The sequence below is a fragment of the Bombina bombina genome, chromosome 5, assembly GCF_027579735.1.
Source record: "Bombina bombina isolate aBomBom1 chromosome 5, aBomBom1.pri, whole genome shotgun sequence".
Classification (NCBI taxonomy): domain Eukaryota; kingdom Metazoa; phylum Chordata; class Amphibia; order Anura; family Bombinatoridae; genus Bombina; species Bombina bombina.
In genome coordinates, this window is record NC_069503.1 from 1032710717 (window position 1) to 1032733097 (window position 22381).

General features: G+C 37.4%; 1 protein-coding gene across 1 annotated transcript in view; it reads right to left on the bottom strand.

The window, feature by feature from the left end:
* CSMD3 (CUB and Sushi multiple domains 3) overlaps positions 1-22381 on the bottom strand; it is a 1747434-nt gene that overhangs the window by 393640 nt on the left and 1331413 nt on the right. The window contains 1 exon segment of the mRNA XM_053715303.1: positions 5033-5157. Within this exon segment, the coding sequence (XP_053571278.1) occupies positions 5033-5157 (125 nt within the window).

Below are 22381 nucleotides of genomic sequence, written 5' to 3' on the forward strand. Positions count from 1 at the left end.
CACACACGCATAGATTATTTTTTCGTACACGCCAAATTCCTTGATACTATTCATTCTGCGACCATCTCCCCCATCTCGTGGTCAGATCATGACTCACTTCATCTACACATAGGCCCACATACTCGCCCACCCCCTCTCACGTGGCGCCTACAGGACTGGACTCTTACAGACCCACATCTCAAGACTGCTCTCCAGAATACAATCACAGATTACATCTCTCTTAATGACAACGACCAGACCTCAGCTCAAACTCAGTGAGCCGCCTTGAAGGCAGTGGTGAGGGGCCACCTTCCCAATTCGAATGGGAGGCGCGCGCAAAAAGCAAGGCCACCCTCTCTTCTCTGAATATTCTGTTCCGCCACCTCAGGGCAGACCTCTCTCTCACATACTCCGCCTCTATCAATGACAAAATTTCAGAAACAATGAAACAAATTCAAACCCTTGAGCTCAAGAAAACCCAATCCATGTTAGAGAAGTATAGAAAAATCCACTACCACTTCGGCAATAAAGCCTCCACTCTTCTAGCCAACAAACTTAAAAATCGTACAGCCCAAGCCAGAATTATGTCTATACAAACCCCATCAGGGACACAAGTCACTGCCCCTCGTGAAATTGGTAACACCTTCAGACAATACTATTCTAACCTATACAACATTGAGTCCAATTTAGAATCTTCGGCCTGTCCTGTCCAGCATATCTCTGAGTTCCTTAGATCCCTCGCCCTCCCTTCATTATCTCTCGAAGATGCCTCTCTCTTGATGACCCCGATTACCACACAGGAAATCTCAAAAATTATACGCAATTTGAAACTAGGGAAAGCTCCTGGCCCAGACGGCTTCACAGCTAGGTTTTATAAAACTTTTTTGCCTCAGATAACCCCTATCCTCTGCAAGTTCTTCCAAGAGGTATTCTCAGGAACCTCCTTTGCAGCTGAATTCCTAGAAGCTGTTATAGTTACCATTCTAAAACCTGGTAAACCTTCCGATCTTTGCAGCAGCTATCGGCCAATCTCACTGATTAATATTGACACAACAATATACGCCAAACTCCTAGCTAATAGGGTCACAAGAGTGATTTCCTCCCTTATAACAAATGACCAGGTCGGATTTATCCCGAACAGAGAAGGCGTCGATGCGACCAGGCGAGTTCTAGATGTCCTCCATCTCGCAGATAGCCGAGAGGTCCCTTTCCTGGCCCTGTCGCTAGACGCAGAAAAAGCGTTTGACAGGGTCAGGTGGGAGTACCTGTGGGAGGCCATGACCATCTTTGGCTTTCCCGCTTCTTTTATAGGCGCAGTCCAAACCCTCTATGATCACCCAACGGCCGTTGTTCGTGGGGTAGGGTTCCAGTCTTCCAAATTCACCATCGCAAATGGCACCAGACAGGGGTGTCCCCTCTCCCCACTACTGTTTGCCCTCACCATAGAACCTCTAGCACAATCTATCAGAATTGACCCTCAGACCGCAGGGCTAGCCATAGGACCGCATATCCATAAAATCTGCCTCTATGCAGATGACATTACTCTTTTCCTGACCTCACCTACCACCTCCCTTCCTGCAGTTTTCGCTATCCTAGAAAAATTCAGTTTACTATGTTTCTATAAACTCAATTTGACCAAAACTGAAGCCCTCCCCATAAACATCCCTCCACAAACTCTTTCCTCGCTGCAGTCCACGTACCATTTCCAATGGAAATCTTCCTCACTCAAAATCCTGGGAGTCTACCTTAGCCCAGACCCTCTGGCCACCATAGCGCAGAATTATACTGACAGACTCCCGGAATTCAGGAGACTTCTTGATTCATGGGAGTTTAGGGAGATTTCTTGGACGGGCCACATCGCCGCGATAAAGATGTCCTTTCTTCCCAAGATTACTTATCTCTTTAGATCTATCCCTTACAACATCCCGAGAGCACTCCTTAATAGATTCCAAAGTCTAATCACCTCATATGTGTGGAGAGACCGTCGACCCAGAACATCGGGTCGTACACTAGAAAAGCCGATTTTACAAGGAGGCCTCGCTCTCCCGAATGTCATCTCGTACTACAACGCCGCTAGACTCTCACACATTCTCCGCTGGAATGATCCTGAGAGACATCTTAGTTGGTATTCTCTAGAGTCCTCGCTACTGCCTTCGGGTATAACCCTTTCTGATATAATTTGGATTCCCCCCCATCATAGACGAGACATTGACGACCTACACCCTGTCTTTAGACACTCGCTACGATTCTGGGACCAGATCAGACACCACCCAGACATATCCCCTCATCCCTCCCCCGCTATGACAATTCCTGCTGCTCTTTACTGCCTCCCAGACTCCCACCATGATCTATGGCCACAGGCACACACACTACAGATCTCAGACTTCTATGAGGAAGACAAATGGCTCTCACACCCAGCAATGTGCGCTAAATTCCGACTCCCACCCAAGTTGCATTTTGAGGGATTCCGCTTGAGCACCCGCTTACGTATATGGGGCTATCCCAAACAGACACTGCGCCCATACACCACTTGGGAGAGGGCGTGGCGGGGAGCTCATGCTCTCCGACACCTCCTGTCCTTCCACTACAATATACTCATTAATCCGACTCCTTCACATAAAATCTCACAACACCAGGCGTGGGAGAGAGAAATTGGTCTTACTCTCACGCTAGAGGTTTGGCACGCCAGAATCAAAATAACCAAAAAGATCCTCCATTGTGCCACGCTTTGGGAACTACATTATAAGATCCTGGTTCGTTGGCACCTTGTGCCAACCACCCTAAATAAGATATACCATTCACAATCCCCTGAGTGCTGGAGAAAATGTAAGATGCTTGGCTCCCCGCTCCACATTTGGTGGACATGCCCAGTAATTCAGCCATTATGGAAAAAAGTATTTGCACTTCTCCGGACACTCGGTCTCGCCCCCCCATTTACGCCTGAAGTAACTCTCTTACACATGCAGATGCCCAACCTCACTCTACCTGGAGAAGCACTCACGATATATATCCTCATGGCCACAAAATTAACCATGGCAAGGGCTTGGAAGGAGGAGAAATCTCCGACCCTCACCCAGGTAATTGCATGTACACATTACATCGGCCAAATGGAACAATACTCGTATAGAGTTCTTGACAAGACCAACGCCTTCCATGAAACTTGGCTTCCATGGCTTACAAAGTTTCCTAACTGGTCCTCAAACATACAGACCCCACCTTAGGCCTATTAATTGTCTTCCGCCTCCTTACATCCTTCTCTCCCCCTCCCCTTTTTTTTTTTTTTTTTTTTTTTTTCTCTTTCTTTTCTTTCCACCTCCACATCTACCATCCCCGCCTCTCATAAATCTTTGCGTTCTATACTTCAATAAAATAGAGTACCGATACCACCACAAATTACGGACACAATACCAAAATCTACATATACAACACGTTACTTCCAGAAAAGAGACCTATCTCATGCCTGGATCTACTTTCATCCTTATCTTCATTTATTATCGCTTACCTTAGTATAAAAGCATTTAACTTCTCATATTTAAATATGTATATCAATGATGTATCTATGCACCTTCAATTCTGTATTTGCAGGCAAAATTGCTGTACAATAAGTTGTCTCAATAAAAATATTATTTGGAAAAAAAAAAAAAAAATCCTAAGATAGCTACAATATAATTATTATTTATATTGTAGCTATATTAGGGTTTATTTTAAAGGTAAGTATTTATTTTTAAATAGGATTAATTTAGTTAATAAGAGAAATATTATTTAGATTTAGTTAATTAATATTTAAGTTAGGGGGTGTTAGGGTTAGTGTTAGACTTAGGTTTAGGGGTTAATAATTTTTATTACAGTGGCGGCGGTGTAGGGGGGCAGGATAGGGGTTAATAAATTTATTACAGTGGCGGCGGTGTAGGGGGGCAGGATAGGGTTTAATAAATTTATTATAGGTTGGCGACGGTGTAGGGGGGGCAGGACAGGGGTTAATAACTTTATTATAGGTGGCGATGGTGTAGGGGGGGCAGGATAGGGGTTAATAAATTTATTATAGTGGCGGCGTTGTCGGGGGGCAGGATAGGGGTTAATAGGTATAATGTAGGTAGCGGCGGTGTCCGGGAGCAGCGGTTTAGGGGTTAATACCTATATTATAGTTGCGGCGGGGACCGGGAGCGGCGGTTTTGGGTTTAACATATTTATTATAGCTTGCGGTGGGCTCCAGGAGCGGCGGTTTAGGGGGTAAACACTTTATTTAGTTGCGGCGGTGTAGGGGGGGACAGATTAGGGGTGTTTAGACTCGGGGTACATGTTAGGGTGTTAGGTGTAGAAACTATCATAGGAATCAATGGGATTTCAGGCAGCAGCGAACATGAACTTTCACTATGGTCAGACTCCCATTGATTCCTATCGGATCCGCCGCCTCTAGGGCGGCGGGTTGAAAACCAGGTACGCTGGGCCGGAAAGTGCCGAGCGTACCTGCTAGTTTTTTGATAACTAGCAAAAGTAGTCAGATTGTGCCGCACTTGTGTGCGGAACATCTGTAGTGACGTAAGCATCGATCTGTGTCGGACTGAGTCCGGCGGATCGAAGCTTACGTCACAAAATTCTACTTTTGCCGGTGTCTAGGGCTTGATAACTAAGGCGAATCAGCCTCGCCACAAATACGCTGCGGAATTCCAGCATATTTGAGGTTGACGGCTTGATAACTAGGCCCCATAGTCCCCAGATCAGTATACTATTCAACATTAGACTTGTTTATGGAATCTGCATAGGTCGATATATACAGTACGTCATGTTTGTGTGTTTATTTCTCAGTACACAAAACCAAGCAATGTCTCTTGCATTCCTATCTAAGATTTCCAACAAGTATCTGAATGCAAATTTGATATGCTGTCATCTGTCTGTCTGCTTTTGCAACCATTAATGTCAAACATTTTGCAGGTATGCACACACAGTGATGACATACAATTGTGTAATTAAGAAACATCGACTACATTTGCTTAAAATGATTTTCATTAAGTTAAAAAACAGACACACAACAGTAAATCTTGTCTGATCTTACTTGAATGCCTGCTCCCTCTGGCACACTAATTTTCCATATACAGTTCAAATTGTTGTCATACGGCTCAGGATAGCCAGAAGACAAAATAGTCCCTTTGCGCTTTGTTAAAATTCCACCACAGGGCACTAAAAGAAACAACATACAGAAGAATGTATATAGTTAGCAGAATTTGACAGTTATGGCCAAGTTTCAAAATGTATAATGCATAACAAGACTTGACAATAGTATTACAATTTTGGAATATAATATAACATAATGACAAACATTTTTGTGGATATTCATGACAATATTAATATTTTTGACAACATTCAGGAATTTGGTAATGAGTCTGAATAAAATATGAAACATATGGATGTGTTGCTATGACTTTATAGTTGTTGCAAACGTTTTATTAATAAGGTTACAATTATTGGATACAACAGTAAGATCAGGTTTGTAGATTTAAAGTTTTCTTGCAAGTCACAAGTTAAATTTTAGATTAATATTGCAAATGAAACTAAAAGCTAAATATTTCTAAAGTCTCTATAGAAAGTTTGCTTTTCTTTTTAGATTCTAGATATAAGGATTTTGTGTTCCCGTGGTTCCAATATCACAACAAGTAATTATTTCATTTTAATACAGACATAAATATTAAATATATTGAAAATGTATTGGAAATGTATTGGTGTACATGCTTGTTAAAATGTACAAAAGCCTGTAAATTCTATCTTAAAGGGATGTTAAACAGTATGTTTCATTTTTGCATTAAAAAGCAGTAAGCAGTGTCTTATACTTAACAGAAATTAATATAATATGCATTATTCATAATTTTAAATGGATTTTACCTTTTATTTCTTTTTTTTTACACTACATTTGTGCAGTGTCCATTACTTTTTGTCACACAAGAACATATATATACATTTAAGTAAATCGTAACATTTACCTTCCTAAAATCATCTTTCTCTAAAAGTTAACCAGTTGGAATTACTAATGAATGATTAAGTCATGAAACCATTTGTAACAGTGAACTAAAGCAGAAGATTTGCATAATAAAATTATTGGCAATCTCATTCATGTAAGTCAAATCTTTACCCACCCTTTTTTAGTGTAGCAACAACACTTTTAAAAGTATTAACAAAAAAGGTCACTGGTGATCAGTTAAGACTAGGAAATGTGTATAGTTTCAGACATTCCTGACTTTTGAGCACTTTTCGCGCTTTATATAGATGATCTAATTTTTATTGTCAGATGAATTAGAAACATCTGAAATAATGTTTGGCTTATTTAAATAGTATTGATTAGAATATGAATTTGAATTAGGAGTATGATCAAAATAAAGTTACCAAGACTTTACATCTAACAAGGGAAATTCAAAACTAAATATCAGTTCTAAACTTATCATGCCTCTAATAACAAGGGTTAAATAAAAATACACCAAAAGGACAACTTAATCAAATAACAAGATATTGCACAGATACAGCAGTATATTTAGAACTAACACAAATACTGAAAAAAAAGATATTCATAGAAAAAAAGTGTAGCAAGATTGATTAATATTGCCATCTAATTTTCTGATACTACTTCAACTTAGGAAGCCAGACAGTAGAAAATGATTGAATTGTAAAAATCAAGAATCTTGGAATGATGATAATGTTGGTAAAATAGTTCTTGATTATAATAAAGTAGAGATCTGAAAATGATTATAGAAAAAAATGAATTATTTTAAAATAACATCCAGTTAAGGAAAATATTTTGAAAGAAAAAAAAAAGTTATTTTTAGAAAATGTAAGGAACTCAACAGACTATTTTAATCAAACATTTTCTTACCATGTTTTTAAGATTTGTATTTATTTATAGCAATAAAACTGTATATTCACTCTTAAGTAACAGAGAAGAATATTTCAGCAATATCAATAATATCAAAATGAACACCTCCCATCTTTTACGACAGATCATATTTTTTTTTTAAATAAGTAGAGATCATCAAATAAAATTGAATTAGCTCAAACACAACAAGTATAAATATCTCACATCAAAATTATATTTTCAAAATAATCAGTTCCTTTTACTACTATCAGAAAGATATCTAATGATTGTCTGTCTTTATTAGAATAATGGTGATCATGTAAGTTAAATGTCATGTTAACTTATAGGTATTTTTCTCTAACATAGATTTCAATCCATATTACAACTACAACAATATTGTATCCCTTCTTCATCATACGACTTATTTTATATGCTAAATAAATAGTGGGGACATAGGAGTGCCCCCCAAAGGGGGCTTAAGTGTGTTGGTGGAAAAGCTGGGCCCAAAGAGATTATCAATATGGGTGTATAATGGCCAAAAAACAACACATAGTACTGTATTACTAAAGAGCGTAGAAATAGTACTGTATTAATAACACATAATAATGTATTAGTAAGGAGCGTAGAAATAGGGTGAAAAATACAGACAAAGATTATATAAAAACATATGTTATATAAAAAAACGGTTTTATTTCAAGGAATATATGAAACAAGATTGCTAGAACTACCGTATGTAGCAATCTAGCAGAGTTAATCACAATCTAAAGTAAAATATTTAAAAAGCAACAGTGAAAAACATATGTCAAACATATGACAAAATAAGGGTATAAAAAAAAGGAACAATAAGAAAAATTAATGAACGATATTAATGAATCTGAGCTCAGATAAAGGGATGTCCCATATATAAAGCAACAATCTAGTCCCAAAGTCTATACAGTCACAAAGGGCTCCATGTACTAAGCTGTCTGCGAGATCTTCGTGACTATTTCCGTCTAAATTTCTGCGTGCGGATCAATAACCGTATGTACTATGCCACGAATCCATTGAAAACCTTACATTAACAAATGTCGAGCGAATTTGTCCGCAACTCTTGAATTCCAGTCTTTTTTGTAGCTCGAAAATACTCGCTCTACATAAATCTCGCACAAAACAGTAATTACTAAACTATCTATTTATACGCTCATGAAATTTTCTGCACCTACCTCGTGAAAAATCCCTCGCCAGCTAATAGGTGGTGAGCGCCATAATAAACAATAGGGTCTATAAGATATACGCCTACAACTGATTTAAAAGAGGGACAATACAATTGAATCGTTACTCACTTTTGATCTTGCTAGCCATGGAGACACTTCTTCAACTGTATATTATTCGTCTGATGCATAATCAAATTTGTCGCCAATTTGTCGCCAATAAAAATTGATTCGCCAAAATATCTTTAAATAATAAATATTTTGATAAACCGACTCTACTGGATAATTATAATATGATCATCGTTCAATTTAAATACTAATAAGTAATTAGAGTTATGTTTTACCTCTTAGATTGCTATCACAATCATCTGTGATCCCGACGATTACTTCTGGGCCTAGACGCTGCACCAGTCTCTGCTCGTAATCGGTCAGATCAGCTACATAAGCTGTTCCACCTCCGGTAGCACAAGTAGAATTTTTTTCTTTTGCCAATTTGGCTTTGGCAAATCTTTTTATGTTGTTGTACCTTTTTTTGATTTGGTCAACGTCCTTTTTCCCAGGTCCTTGAGCACTGACAGCATCGCTTATCCGAGTCCAGATACTTTTTTTTCGGATACTCAAAGTTTGCTTCGCACGACAACCAAATAAATGTTCATACGAGTCTAGAACCATATCGACAAGAACCAGGTTCTGCTGATGTGAAAATTGTGGATTCTTCGATTTGGACTGTGAATCCGATCGAGAAGTAGCCATACTTAATTTATCAATAACAATAAAAGTCAGTAAAGCTTCAAGTTCGGAACTATGCAGTCTGACAAAATTGATAAATTCTACTTTTTATAGTGCTGCAATATGTTCCCGCGACAAATCTGACGTTTCTGACACCTTACAGTCACGTGGGACAAACATGACTGACAAGTTGTAAGCAAATAATAGTACATTCACAACTAGCGAGGCATCATATGTATGAATCATTCACCAGTGCTCTATGCGGATTAGATGCAAGATTTTTTTGGATGTTTTATTAGTACATATGGCGGGCGGGCAACATCTCGCTAGCTGCGAGTTCAAGCGAGTCGAGCAGACACGTTGCCAGCGAGAAAATTGACGCTTTAGTACATGGAGCCCAAAGAGTAAAAAATCCAGTGGAGGTCCAGTGTGGAAGGATCCAGAGAAGAGAGAGGAAAGTACTATTATCCAGGGGAGGAAAATCTTTTATCCAAAACGTCTGGTTCACAGTAAGAACATCTAAAAGGTACCTGTGGAAGAAAAAAAAACAGATGCACAAAAACAGAAAAAGCTAGCTAAACTAAAAGGAAAAGTGCTCACCATATACAAATAGGAACTCGGGCTGATATGTCACAGGAGGTCAAGGCATTTCGGCTGACTGAGAGGCATTTATCAAGACTATACCAGCTTAATTTAGGGTTGTATTATTTAAAGCCTAACTTAGCCAATCAAAAAAATGGGGTGTGGCGAGTTGTAGGCGCCAAATGTGCATATGTACCAAAGTATGGATAGATACTTCCGGGTAAGTAAACACTTCCGGGTAGCTAAGCTCCAGAGCCACCATTTTGGTTAGGGGCAAAAAATTTATGGCCAATTGTTTAAAATTAGTGGCCAATTGTTTAAAATAGTGTATGGTACTTATCTAGATAATGTATAGTGTTTATGATATACATGGTCCAAAAATATGAGAGTATATGCAATGTGCTTTAAGATATAGAGAGTGTTTTACCAGAATAAGATTTCCGGGTGGAAGTGACTAAATCGTCATTTTATTTAAGGGCAAAGATGGTCGATATCTTTTAACCAGTTTTACTGGATGCATATAAATAAATATGTAAATTGTGTCCAGTGATAGTGCTATAGTAGCATGTGTTCTATGTCAAAAATACCTTTGTGTGGTAATACAGTGTCGAGTTATATGGCTTATTAAAAAGTAAAAAACAGTGCAGACGGGGGCCACTTTGGATAAGGGCAAGGTAGTTAAAGTAATAATCGTGATAGTAAAAGACAGTGTAGTGAAGAGCCATTTTGGATAAGGGCAAGGGAATTAAAATAAGGGTGCCATTTTGGATAAGGGCAAGGTAGTTAAAGTAATAATAGTGATAGTAAAAGACAGTGCGGTGAAGCGCCATTTTGGATAAGGACAAGGGGATTTAAATAAGGGTGCCATTTTGGATAAGGGCAAGGTAGTTAAAGTAAAAGACAGTGCGGGGAAGCGCCATTTTGAAGATACAATAAATAGTATCTCATTATTAGAATCATATCTACTATTATAACTATTATTTTAATTCCCTTGGCCTTATTTTAATTTACTTGCCCTTATTCAAAATGGCTCTTCCCCGCACTGCCTTTTACTTTAACTACCTTGCCCTTATCCAAAATGGCACCCTTATTTTAATTCCCTTGCCCTTATCCGAAATTGCGCTTCACTGAACTGTCTTTTACTATCATGATTATTACTTTAACTACCTTGCCCTTATCCAAAATGGCGCCCTTATTTTAATTCCCTTGTCTTTATCCAAAATGGCGCTTCACTGCACTGTTTTTTACTTTTTAATAAGCCATATAACTTGACACTGTATTACCACACAAAGGCATTTTTGACATAGAACACATGCTACTATAGCGCTATCACTGCACACAATTTACATATTTATTTATATGCATCCAGTAAAACTGGTTAAAAGATATTGACCATCTTTGCCCTTAAATAAAATGGCGATTTAGTCACTTCCACCCGGAAGTCTTATTCTGGTAAAACACTTTCTATATCTTAAAGCACATTGCATATACTTTTTCATATTTTTGGACCATGTATATCATAAACACTATAAATTATCTAGATAAGTACCATACACTATTTTAAACAATTGGCCACTCATTTTAAACAATTGGCCATCAATTTGTTGCCCCTAACCAAAATGGTGGCTCTGGAGCTTAGCTACCCGAAAGTGTTTACTTACCCTGAAGTATCTATCCAGACTTTGGTCCATATGCACATTTGGCGCCTACAACTCGCCACACCCTCTTTCTTTGATTGGCTAAGTCAGCCTTTAAATTAAGCTGGTATAGTCTTGATAAAGGCCTCTCAGTCGGCCGAAATGCGTTGACCTCCTGTGACATACCAACAGAGTTCCAATTTGTATATGGTGAGCACTTTTCCTTTTAGTTTAGCTAGCTTTTTCTGTTTTTGTGCATCTGTTTGTTTTTTCTTCCACAGGTACAATTTAGATGTTCTTACTCTAAACCAGAGGTTTTGGATAAAAGATTTTCCTCCCCTGGATAATAGTACTTTCCTCTCTCTTCTCTGGATCCTTCCACACTAGACCTCCACTGGATTTTGTACTCTTTGTGACTGTATAGACTTTGGGACTTGATTGTTGTTTTATATATGTGACATTCCTTTATCTGAGCTCAGATTCATTAATATCATTAATTATTTTTTCTTATTTTTCCTTTTTTTTTTATACCCTTATTTTATCATATGTTTGACATGTTTTTCACTGTTGCTTTTTAAATATTTTACTTTAGATTGTGACTAACTCTGCTAGATTGCTACATAGTTCTAGCAATCTTGTTCCATATATTCCTTGAAATAAAACCGTTTTTATATATAACATATGTTTTTATATAATCTTTATTGTCTGTATTTTTCACCCTATTTCTACGCTCCTTACTAATACATTATTATGTGTTATTAATACAGTACTATTTCTACGCTCCTTAATAATACATTATTATGTGTTATTAATACAGTACTATTTCTACGCTCCTTACTAATACATTATTATGTGTTATTAATACAGTACTATTTCTACGCTCCTTACTAATACATTATTATGTGTTATTAATACAGTACTATTTCTACGCTCCTTACTAATACATTATTATGTGTTATTAATACAGTACTATTTCTACGCTCTTTAGTAATACAGTACTATGTGTTGTTTTTTGGCCATTATACACCCATATTGATAATATCTTTGGGCCCAGCTTTTCCACCAGCACACTTAAGCCCCCTTTGGGTGGCGCTCCTACGTCTCCACTATTTATTTATTCATCTGTACGACCCTGTTAGGTGGCCGTTTTTTATAGTGAGTTTGTGTGCTTTGCTCTCCTGGCGCTGACTACTAATCAATTTCATTTTAGATAATCTCCTTATTACAAGGAAAAAATCGCTTCAGAGCAACGTTAAAGGAAGCTTTATTCAGAACAAATATAAAAAATTACAAAAATACACCATGGAGAGGGCTCATCTTACACTTTTGCGCCGCAACAGGATGCTTACTCATAGATTTATGAGTAAGCACCCTGTTGCGCATTAAACACGCAAGATGAGACCTCTCCATGGTACATGGTTGTGTATTTTTTATATTTGTTCTGAAAAAAACTTCTTTTAGCATTGCTCTGCAGTGTTTTTTTCCTTTTTACTACATTTATGAGGTTTGTTTGCTGCTCCAAGCCCGCTCCACACAGCCTGAGTAACCTTTTCCCCATGCCAGACTAGATCTGAACGGTGTTTCTTCTTATTATTTTATATTCTATTACATGCATTATAATATTTATATTCTGTATATTCTATAGAGGGAAATAACTAATTGCATTGTAGCATAATTTATGAGTATATTAATATAAAAGAAAATCACACACTAGCAAATATAGAAGCAGCAGTACTGGATGGTTTTAAAAAAATGTCAATTATTATATAGAAAAACAAAGCTCATTGTTATGCATATTTTTTGCTTTTTTGTTTGTCATATAACTATATTGCCAGCCAAAGGTTTTCCTCAGCCGACGAGGGAGAGTGTAGACCTTGTGTAGCAGACTGAAGCAGCAATAGCCAGCTTTAAATATCCTTAAGCCATGCTTAATTAATAACATATAAGATCTAATATTGGTTTGATGTTAAAGGGACAATGTACCCAAATTTTTTCTTTCGTGATTCAGATAGAGCATGCAATTTTAAGCAACTTTCTAATTTACTCCTATTATCAATTTTTCTTTGTTCTCTTGCTATCATTATTTGAAAAAGAAGGCATCTAAGCTTTTTTTTTGGTTTCAGTACTCTGGACAGCACTTTTTTATTGGTGGATGAATTTATCCACCAATCAGCAAGGACAACCCAGGTTCTTCACCAGAAATGGGCCGGCATTTAAACTTACATTCTTGCATTTCAAGAGAATGAAGAAAATTTGATAATAGGAGTAAATTAGAAAGTTGCTTAAAATTTCATGCTCAATCTGAATCACGAAAGAAAAAATTTGGGTACAGTGTCCCTTTAATTATGTATGTAGTGTATTGAAAGGCTTTCTTTTTTCATGCATCTCCTATACTGCCTTGTAAGGTTTACTCCTAGTACATTTGAGACCCTCAAATGTTAGCTCATAACTATTATCGTTAACAAATACATTATACAGTTTTTTATATTATCTTCCCATTGGGCCCAAAAGAGGCCTTTCAGTTTTGTTAGATTCCCTAACATAGCATAGATGAGTGAGGCTGGGTCCAAGAGTGTCTCCTTCTTGTCATTGGGAGGACCCTAACTTAAAAAGAGGTTTCAATTTTATAGGTCGCAATAGATCGAGTTAGTTATATTTAACTATTGCTTATCCACATTGCTAATCTTGTTTTACCATAATATAAGCCAACTTTTTGTCAGGTTTCTGATTTTAAGATCAGCATTAAAATCATATTGAATTATTTTAAATGATGAATTTAGTTTTTTTTTGCTTTGTGAAATAACAATGTACAAATTTCCCATGTTTCTTCTTAAACAACATTATAGCTAATCATTTAAAATAAAAATATTTCTCTTATATATTTGTATTAACACAAATGCTTCAATACAAAGTTAGAACTGTTTCAGGGGCATATGCACATGTGCAGTGTGTGCCCTTGTGCACCCACATTCAAATATTACCGAGGGTGCAGTTTGGAGCCTTTGCTGAGCAGATTTGCTGATGTGAGCAAAGCACAGGTTAACAAACAGCAGTAGTAAGCGTACTCCAACCTCTGAGGTGGCTGAATTATCCTGGATTTATTTATCCAGGATGATTGACAAGTTCTGCTCCCTCCTGATTGGTTGCAATTAGAAGCCGGACTGCACTACAATTTCCCTGTGCAATCTTAAATGCGAGCACCAGATGCTGCTTGTTTGTCCTAAATTCAGGTAGACAGGTTCCCAAGGCGGAGCTTAATAAATGAGAGCAAGTACATAAGTAGAAATACAGCTGAGGCACGTAGCAGGTCAGCAATTGCTCAGATTCTATCACACAAATCACCAACATCACTGTGAATGGATTCTGGTAAACTGGAGACACACAGCATATGTTCTGTGCCCATGCCCCTGAAACAGTATTAAAGGGACTGTCTAGCCAAAACTGAACTTCCATGATTCAGATAACAACCTTTCAATTTACTTTTATCATCAAATTTGCTTTGTTGTCGTAGTATTTTTTGTCAATAGCTAAACCTAGGTAGGCTCATATGCTAATCCCTAAGCCCTTGAAGGCCGCCTCTTATCTCAGTGCATTTTAACAGTTTTTCACAGCTACACAGTGCTAGTTCATGTGTACAATATAGATAACATTGTTCTCACTCCTGTGAAGTTATTTATGAGTAAGCACTGATTGGCTAAAATGCAAGTCTGATAAAAGAACAGAGATAAGGGGTAGTCTGCAGAGGCTTATATATAAGTTAATCAAAGAGGTAAAAAATATATTAATATAACAGTGTTGGTTATGTAAAACTGGGAATAGGTAATAAAGGGATTATCTATGTTTTAAACAATTATAAATTCGAGACTGTCCCTTTAACATTTGCTAGAAGCTTTCTTTTTCTAGAACAAGCACATTTTAATTTTGATTATCTAGACATTTTAATAATAAAAGTGAAGATTATTGTTATAAAAAGGTGTTATAGCCATTTGTAGTTTCAGAACAGATTGTACAACACTATTCTTATTTACTGTGGTGTAATAATAATAATAATAATAATAATAATAATAATCACATGAAACAGTATTTCAAAACCTTTTAATAAAATTTCTTAGGTTAAATATTCTCATTTCTAACCTTGAAATGTATTGCTGAAAATTACTTATGTAACAACACATGTATTCCTTGTGGGAGATTGCCATTATGGTAACCAGCTATGTACAACAGCACCATTATAATTTTGATTAGATTGCAAACTTGTAAAAAATCCTCACATCAAAACATATCTGGTTCTTTTTTGTTTTAATCTGTTACATTCACCTGATAAACCCTTTTTTTTAAATTAAAAATAAGACTTTACCAAGCTCCATCAAACAATAAGAAAATTATAGCTATGCTTTCACTAAACACAGCGTGAAATATTTAACAGCACTAAGATTTAAATAATTTAAATCCTGAGCAAAAATACTATCTGCAATTAAGTGCAATTAAGTGTGTTTAAATAATTGTTTTTAAGAATGTTTAACAAAAAATTGTTTTTATTTTTTTTTAATAATTTTTTTATTGAGGTTTTTGCATAACAAACATAGGCCTAGATTTGGAGTTTGGCGGTAGCCGTGAAAACCAGCGTTAGAGGCTCCTAACGCTGGTTTTAGGCTACCTCCGGTATTTGGAGTCACTCAAAAAAGGGTCTAACGCTCACTTTTCAGCCGCGACTTTTCCATACCGCAGATCCCCTTACGTCAATTGCGTATCCTATCTTTTCAATGGGATTTTTCTAACTCCGGTATTTAGAGTCGTGTCTGAAGTGAGCGTTAGAATTCTAACGTCAAAACTCCAGCCGCAGAAAAAAGTCAGTAGTTAAGAGCTTTCTGGGCTAACGCCGGTTCATAAACCTCTTAACTACTGTACTCTAAAGTACACTAACACCCATAAACTACCTATGTACCCCTAAACCGAGGCCCCCCCACATCGCCGCCACTCGATTACATTTTTTTAACCCCTAATCTGCCGACCGCCACCTACGTTATCCTTATGTACCCCTAATCTGCTGCCCCTAACACCGCCGACCCCTATATTATATTTATTAACCCCTAATCTGCCCCCTCAATGTCGCCTCCACCAGCCTACACTTATTAACCCCTAATCTGCCGAGCGGACCGCACCCCTACTATAATAACGTTATTAACCCCTAATCCGCCTCACTAACCCTTTAATAAATAGTATTAACCCCTAATCTGCCCTCCCTAACATCGCTGACACCTAACTTCAATTATTAACCCCTAATCTGCCGACTGGAGCTCACAGCTATTCTAATAAATGTATTAACCCCTAAAGCTAAGTCTAACCCTAACACTAACACCCCCCTAACTTAAATATAATTTAAATCTAACTAAATGAATTAACTCTTATTAAATAAATTATTCCTATTTAAAGCTAAATACTTACCTGTAAAATAAATCCTAATATAGCTACAATATAAATTATAATTATATTATAGCTATTTTAGGATTAATATTTATTTTACAGGTAACTTTGTATTTATTTTAACCAGGTACAATAGCTATTAAGTAGTTAAGAACTATTTAATAGCTAAAATAGTTAAAATAATTACAAAATTACCTGTAAAATAAATCCTAACCTAAGTTACAATTAAACCTAACACTATACTATCATTAAATTAATTAAATAAAATACCTACAATTACCTACAATTAAACCTAACACTACACTATCAATACATTAATTAAATACAATACCTACAAATAACTACAATGAAATAAACTAACTAAAGTACAAAAAATAAAAAAGAACTAAGTTACAAAAAATAAAAAAATATTTACAAACATAAGAAAAATATTACAACAATTTTAAACATATTACACCTACTCTAAGCCCCCTAATAAAATAACAAAGACCCCCAAAATAAAAAATGCCCTACCCTATTCTAAATTACTAAAGTTCAAAGCTCTTTTACCTTACCAGCCCTGAACAGGGCCCTTTGCGGGGCATGCCCCAAGAAGTTCAGCTCTTTTGCCTGTAAAAAAAACACATACAATATCCCCCCCAACATTACAACCCACCACCCACATACCCCTAATCTAACCCAAACCCCCCTTAAATAAACCTAACACTAAGCCCCTGAAGATCATCCTACCTTGTCTTCACCTCACCGGGTATCACCGATCGGTCCTGGCTCCAAAATCTTCATCCAACCCAAGCGGGGGCTGGCGATCCATCATCCGGTGGCTGAAGAGGTCCAGAAGAGGCTCCAAAGTCTTCATCCTATCCGGGAAGAAGAGTAGATCCGGACCGGCAACCATCATCTTCCAAGCGGCATCTTCTATCTTCATCCGATGAGGACCGGCTCCATCCTGAAGACCTCCACCGCGGACCCATCTTCATCCGGCGACGTCCAACTGAAGAATGATGGTTCCTTTAAGGGACGTCATCCAAGATGGCGTCCCTCAAATTCCGATTGGCTGATAGGATTCTATCAGCCAATCGGAATTAAGGTAGGAATATTCTGATTGGCTGATGGAATCAGCCAATCAGAATCAAGTTCAATCCGATTGGCTGATCCAATCAGCCAATCAGATTGAGCTCGCATTCTATTGGCTGTTCCGATCAGCCAATAGAATGCGAGCTCAATCTGATAGGCTGATTGGATCAGCCAATCGGATTGATCTTGATTCTGATTGGCTGATTCCATCAGCCAATCAGAATATTCCTACCTTAATTCCGATTGGCTGATAGAATCCTATCAGCCAATCGGAATTCGAGGGACGCCATCTTGGATGACGTCCCTTAAAGGAACCGTCATTCTTCAGTTGGACGTCGCCGGATGAAGATGGGTCCGCGGTGGAGGTCTTCAGGATGGAGCCGGTCCTCATCGGATGAAGATAGAAGATGCCGCTTGGAAGATGATGGTTGCCTGGTCCGGATCTACTCTTCTTCCCGGATAGGATGAAGACTTTGGAGCCTCTTCTGGACCTCTTCAGCCACCGGATGATGGATCGCCAGCCCCCGCTTGGGTTGGATGAAGATTTTGGAGCCAGGACCGATCGGTGATACCTGGTGAGGTGAAGACAAGGTAGCATGATCTTCAGGGGCTTAGTGTTAGGTTTATTTAAGGGGGGTTTGGGTTAGATTAGGGGTATGTGGGTGGTGGGTTGTAATGTTGGGCGGGGGGTATTGTATGTGGGGTTTTTTTACAGGCAAAAGAGCTGAACTTCTTGGGGCATGCCCCGCTAAGGGCCCTGTTCAGGGCTGGTAAGGTAAAAGAGCTTTGAACTTTAGTAATTTAGAATAGGGTAGGGCATTTTTTATTTTGGGGGTCTTTGTTATTTTATTAGGGGGCTTAGAGTAGGTGTAATTAGTTTAAAATTGTTGTAATATTTTTCTTATGTTTGTAAATATTTTTTTATTTTTTGTAACTTAGTTCTTTTTTATTTTTTGTACTTTAGTTAGTTTATTTCATTGTAGTTATTTGTAGGTATTGTATTTAATTAATGTATTGATAGTGTAGTGTTAGGTTTAATTGTAGGTAATTTTAGGTATTTTATTTAATTAATTTAATGATAGTATAGTGTTAGGTTTAATTGTAATTTAGGTTAGGATTTATTTTACAGGTAATTTTGTAATTATTTTAACTATTTTAGCTATTAAATAGTTCTTAACTATTTAATAGATATTGTACCTGGTTAAAATAAATACAAAGTTACCTGTAAAATAAATATTAATCCTAAAATAGCTATAATATAATTATAATTTATATTGTAGCTATATTAGGATTTATTTTACAGGTAAGTATTTAGCTTTAAATAGGAATAATTTATTTAATAAGAGTTAATTAATTTCGTTAGATTTAAATTATATTTGGGGGTGTTAGTGTTAGGGTTAGACTTAGCTTTAGGGGTTAATACATTTATTAGAATAGCGGTGAGCTCCGGTCGGCAGATTAGGGGTTAATATTTGAAGTTAGGTGTCGGCGATGTTAGGGAGGGCAGATTAGGGGTTAATACTATTTATTATAGGGTTAGTGAGGCGGATTAGGGGTTAATAACTTTATTATGATAGGGGTGCGGTCCGCTCGGCAGATTAGGGGTTAATAAGTGTAGGCAGATGGAGGCGACGTTGTGGGGGGCAGATTAGGGGTTAATAAATATAATATAGGGGTCGGCGGTGTTAGGGGCAGCAGATTAGGGGTACATAAGGATAATGTATGTAGCGGCGGTTTACGGAGTGGCAGATTAGGGGTTAAAAATAATATGCAGGGGTCAGCGATAGCGGGGGCGGCAGATTAGGGGTTAATAAGTGTAAGGCTAGGGGTGTTTAGACTCGGGGTACATGTTAGGGTGTTGCAGACGTAGGAAGTGTTTCCCCATAGCAAACAATGGGGCTGTGTTAGGAGCTGAACGCGGCTTTTTTGCAGGTGTTAGGTTTTTTTCAGCTCAAACAGCCCCTTTGTTTCCTATGGGGGAATCGTGCACGAGCACGTTTTTGAGGCTGGCCGCGTCCGTAAGCAACTCTGGTATCGAGAGTTGAAGCTGCGTTAAATATGCTCTACGCTCCTTTTTTGGAGCCTAACGCAGCCTTTATGTGGACTCTCAATACCAGAGTTATTTTTATGGTGCGGCCAGAAAAACGCAGACGTTAGCTACGCGGGTCCTTACCGACAAAACTCTAAATCTAGCCGATAAAACACAATACACCTTTTTGTCAAAAGAACGAGATACAGACAAAATTGACCGAAACATTTCGGCATCTATATAATACATTGGTGAAAGGCTAATGAAACCTCAATTTTTCAATAATATATCATGAATGACTGACCAGTTGGGAACATAGTTTTAGGCTCTATGGACCAAAAGTATAGAAAATAATAGATATCTGGTGGTCAGATGTCCAGCTCTTTAGGAGCTTCGAAAGGAGCATAAATGCATATGTAGAGAAGGGGGAGGGGGAAATTCAGCGATAAGCACCGCTATATATATGAGGGAAAGGGTGGAGGGCGGAGCCATATATATATGAAAGTATTTTAGGGAACTTGGAGGGGACTCTTAGTCTTGTCAGTGAAGTAAAATAGATGAGCTATTAAGCTGGGTTATCTATCTATTTGTTACGGGCCATGCATAAGCATATTGGGGGTATACAAAAGGATATTTTAATATTAAGCCGGAAAGTTAAGCAATCTACTGGAAATCAGACAATATATATTGTACTAGCTCCTTAACTTAGATAAGAAAGAGAGCTATGGCAAGATGAGTTGTTTATAATTAGAGGGGGATAAAGTGGGGAGTAGGTCGTATGATCATGATAGTATGTGTTAGGATTGGATATCAATATTATATAGTAACTAGAATCACATCAGCAACTAAATTAATAGTAGGTTGAATGCAGATAAGTCAGATGTTAGCTAGAACCCACAGGAAGTCTGAATGACGAGGCTCTAGAATTATGCTCTTCTCTAAATGTCTTTTTCAAGCATTACTCATCTCACCACTAAATAAATCTCTACTACCAATAACATGTGGCATATGCATAGCGATTGGAAGCCTCTGCTTAACTGATATAAACATTCTGCAAGCAAATATCACGTTATGTATTTAACAACATGTAACCCATAGAACTTGCTTTACATTCTAGTCCCCTAGTCAACACGAGTGAATATACAAAATATATACCTAATAATCTTAGAGAGATGTACATTGAGCAAGGTTAGCAAGCACTAACATACAATAATATATAATATTAACTGCAAGGGTGCCTATCCCTAACAACAATATTAACTGTGCAAGCTGGATGAGCTTTGGAGTTAACTAACACCTAATTCTAAACCTTTATTACAAGTAAATGGGTGTAAGTAGTGTACATCATATATGCTACTATAAATGTATATATAAAAAAGGACAAACATATGCCAGCAGATAGCTAAAAAGTTACAAAACATATAGCGGATTTTGTACAGGCTGAACACAATCATATAGGATTTTATAATAATAATGACCTGTTCTGTAGTGTAGCATATATACTTTTAATGGCTGTACTTTATTGCCTATTATAGGCGTGACATAACTAAAAAGGACCATGTGGAACCATATATTCCATGACAAGGAATGTGAATCTATGTGAATAAGCACTGGGTACTTTTATGAAGCCCAAAAATTACTCAGAATTTGAAAAATCAGAGTGGGCTTTTGTAACAAGCTATATTGATATAGCATATTAGTGAGGTTAACATGGGAGCTGCTAGGAAGGGGTGAAGTGGGACATACAGGAGAGCTACTCACATATTGTCCAGCAAGCTTATAAATGGGTTTAAGCATGACTCATGTTACAAATGGTTAATATAATTTGATCTAAATAAATGCTATTAATATTTACAACAGGTATAGAGGATATGCTTACCTCCATGGGTATATAAACTATTGATGAACTATAGGTAAACATGGTTAAACAAACCCAAACAATAATAACTCTAGGCATAACTGTTGTGTTTGTTGAAAATGTTTTGTGTGGGATGTCTGTTGCGAGTGGAAGGCATACCTACTGCCAAAAGTATATAAAATCTAACAGATTAGGAATATAAAAATCAGTAGTAAACATTAGCTCACTCAACAACGTGAAATACACAATTAATAACAAACCCCGCCGTTATAAGGCTTTGTCTGTCATAAGAGTGCTAAGTACGCTACTATATCTCCTAGTTGGATCTTATGGGTGCTCTCACAACGGCGTGACCTTAGCTACTTCTGAGTGACCCTATTGTATCTTACCTCGTCTGTGTATCAATGCTTTGTTAGGGAGCTAGGTAACATACATAAAGAGTGGCAGACAATCCCAAAATAGTTACATCATCTAAAATGGATATGTGACATCCCACTATGAAACTACACTCTATGCCTTTCTTGTCTCACCTGTGTGTCTGAGACAGTCCTACTGCCAGGGTGTTAAATGCAGGTGTATTTTGTGTATACATTAGAGCTCCAGCCACAATATAGTGCATAGATATTCAACAAGTAGATGTAGAACAACATTCTATATAGTTAATCCAATTTTTGCTGGTAAACCAACGGTATATACTATAAAGACCCTGTAGTGAGAATATATTTATGTAGACAGACAATAAATAATATAGTATGTAGTCTGAAGAGTCAATTTGTTGAAGGTAGATCTGAATATAAAGACTATTATAGCCTTCTTATCCCCCTACAGATACTCTCAGTATCCTGAATAATATGGCATGTGGGATGCCGTTACTCACTTGAAGAACAGCGAGGGTCCTCCTGTGAGCAACGTCTAATTTAGCTGTATAAAGTGGAGGGAGTACATTCCAAAGTTAACATTAGCTAGGTATCAACACTTTTAAACCCACTATCGACCCAGTTTAATAAACAATAACAGCATAACATTGTCAGAGAGAATTAC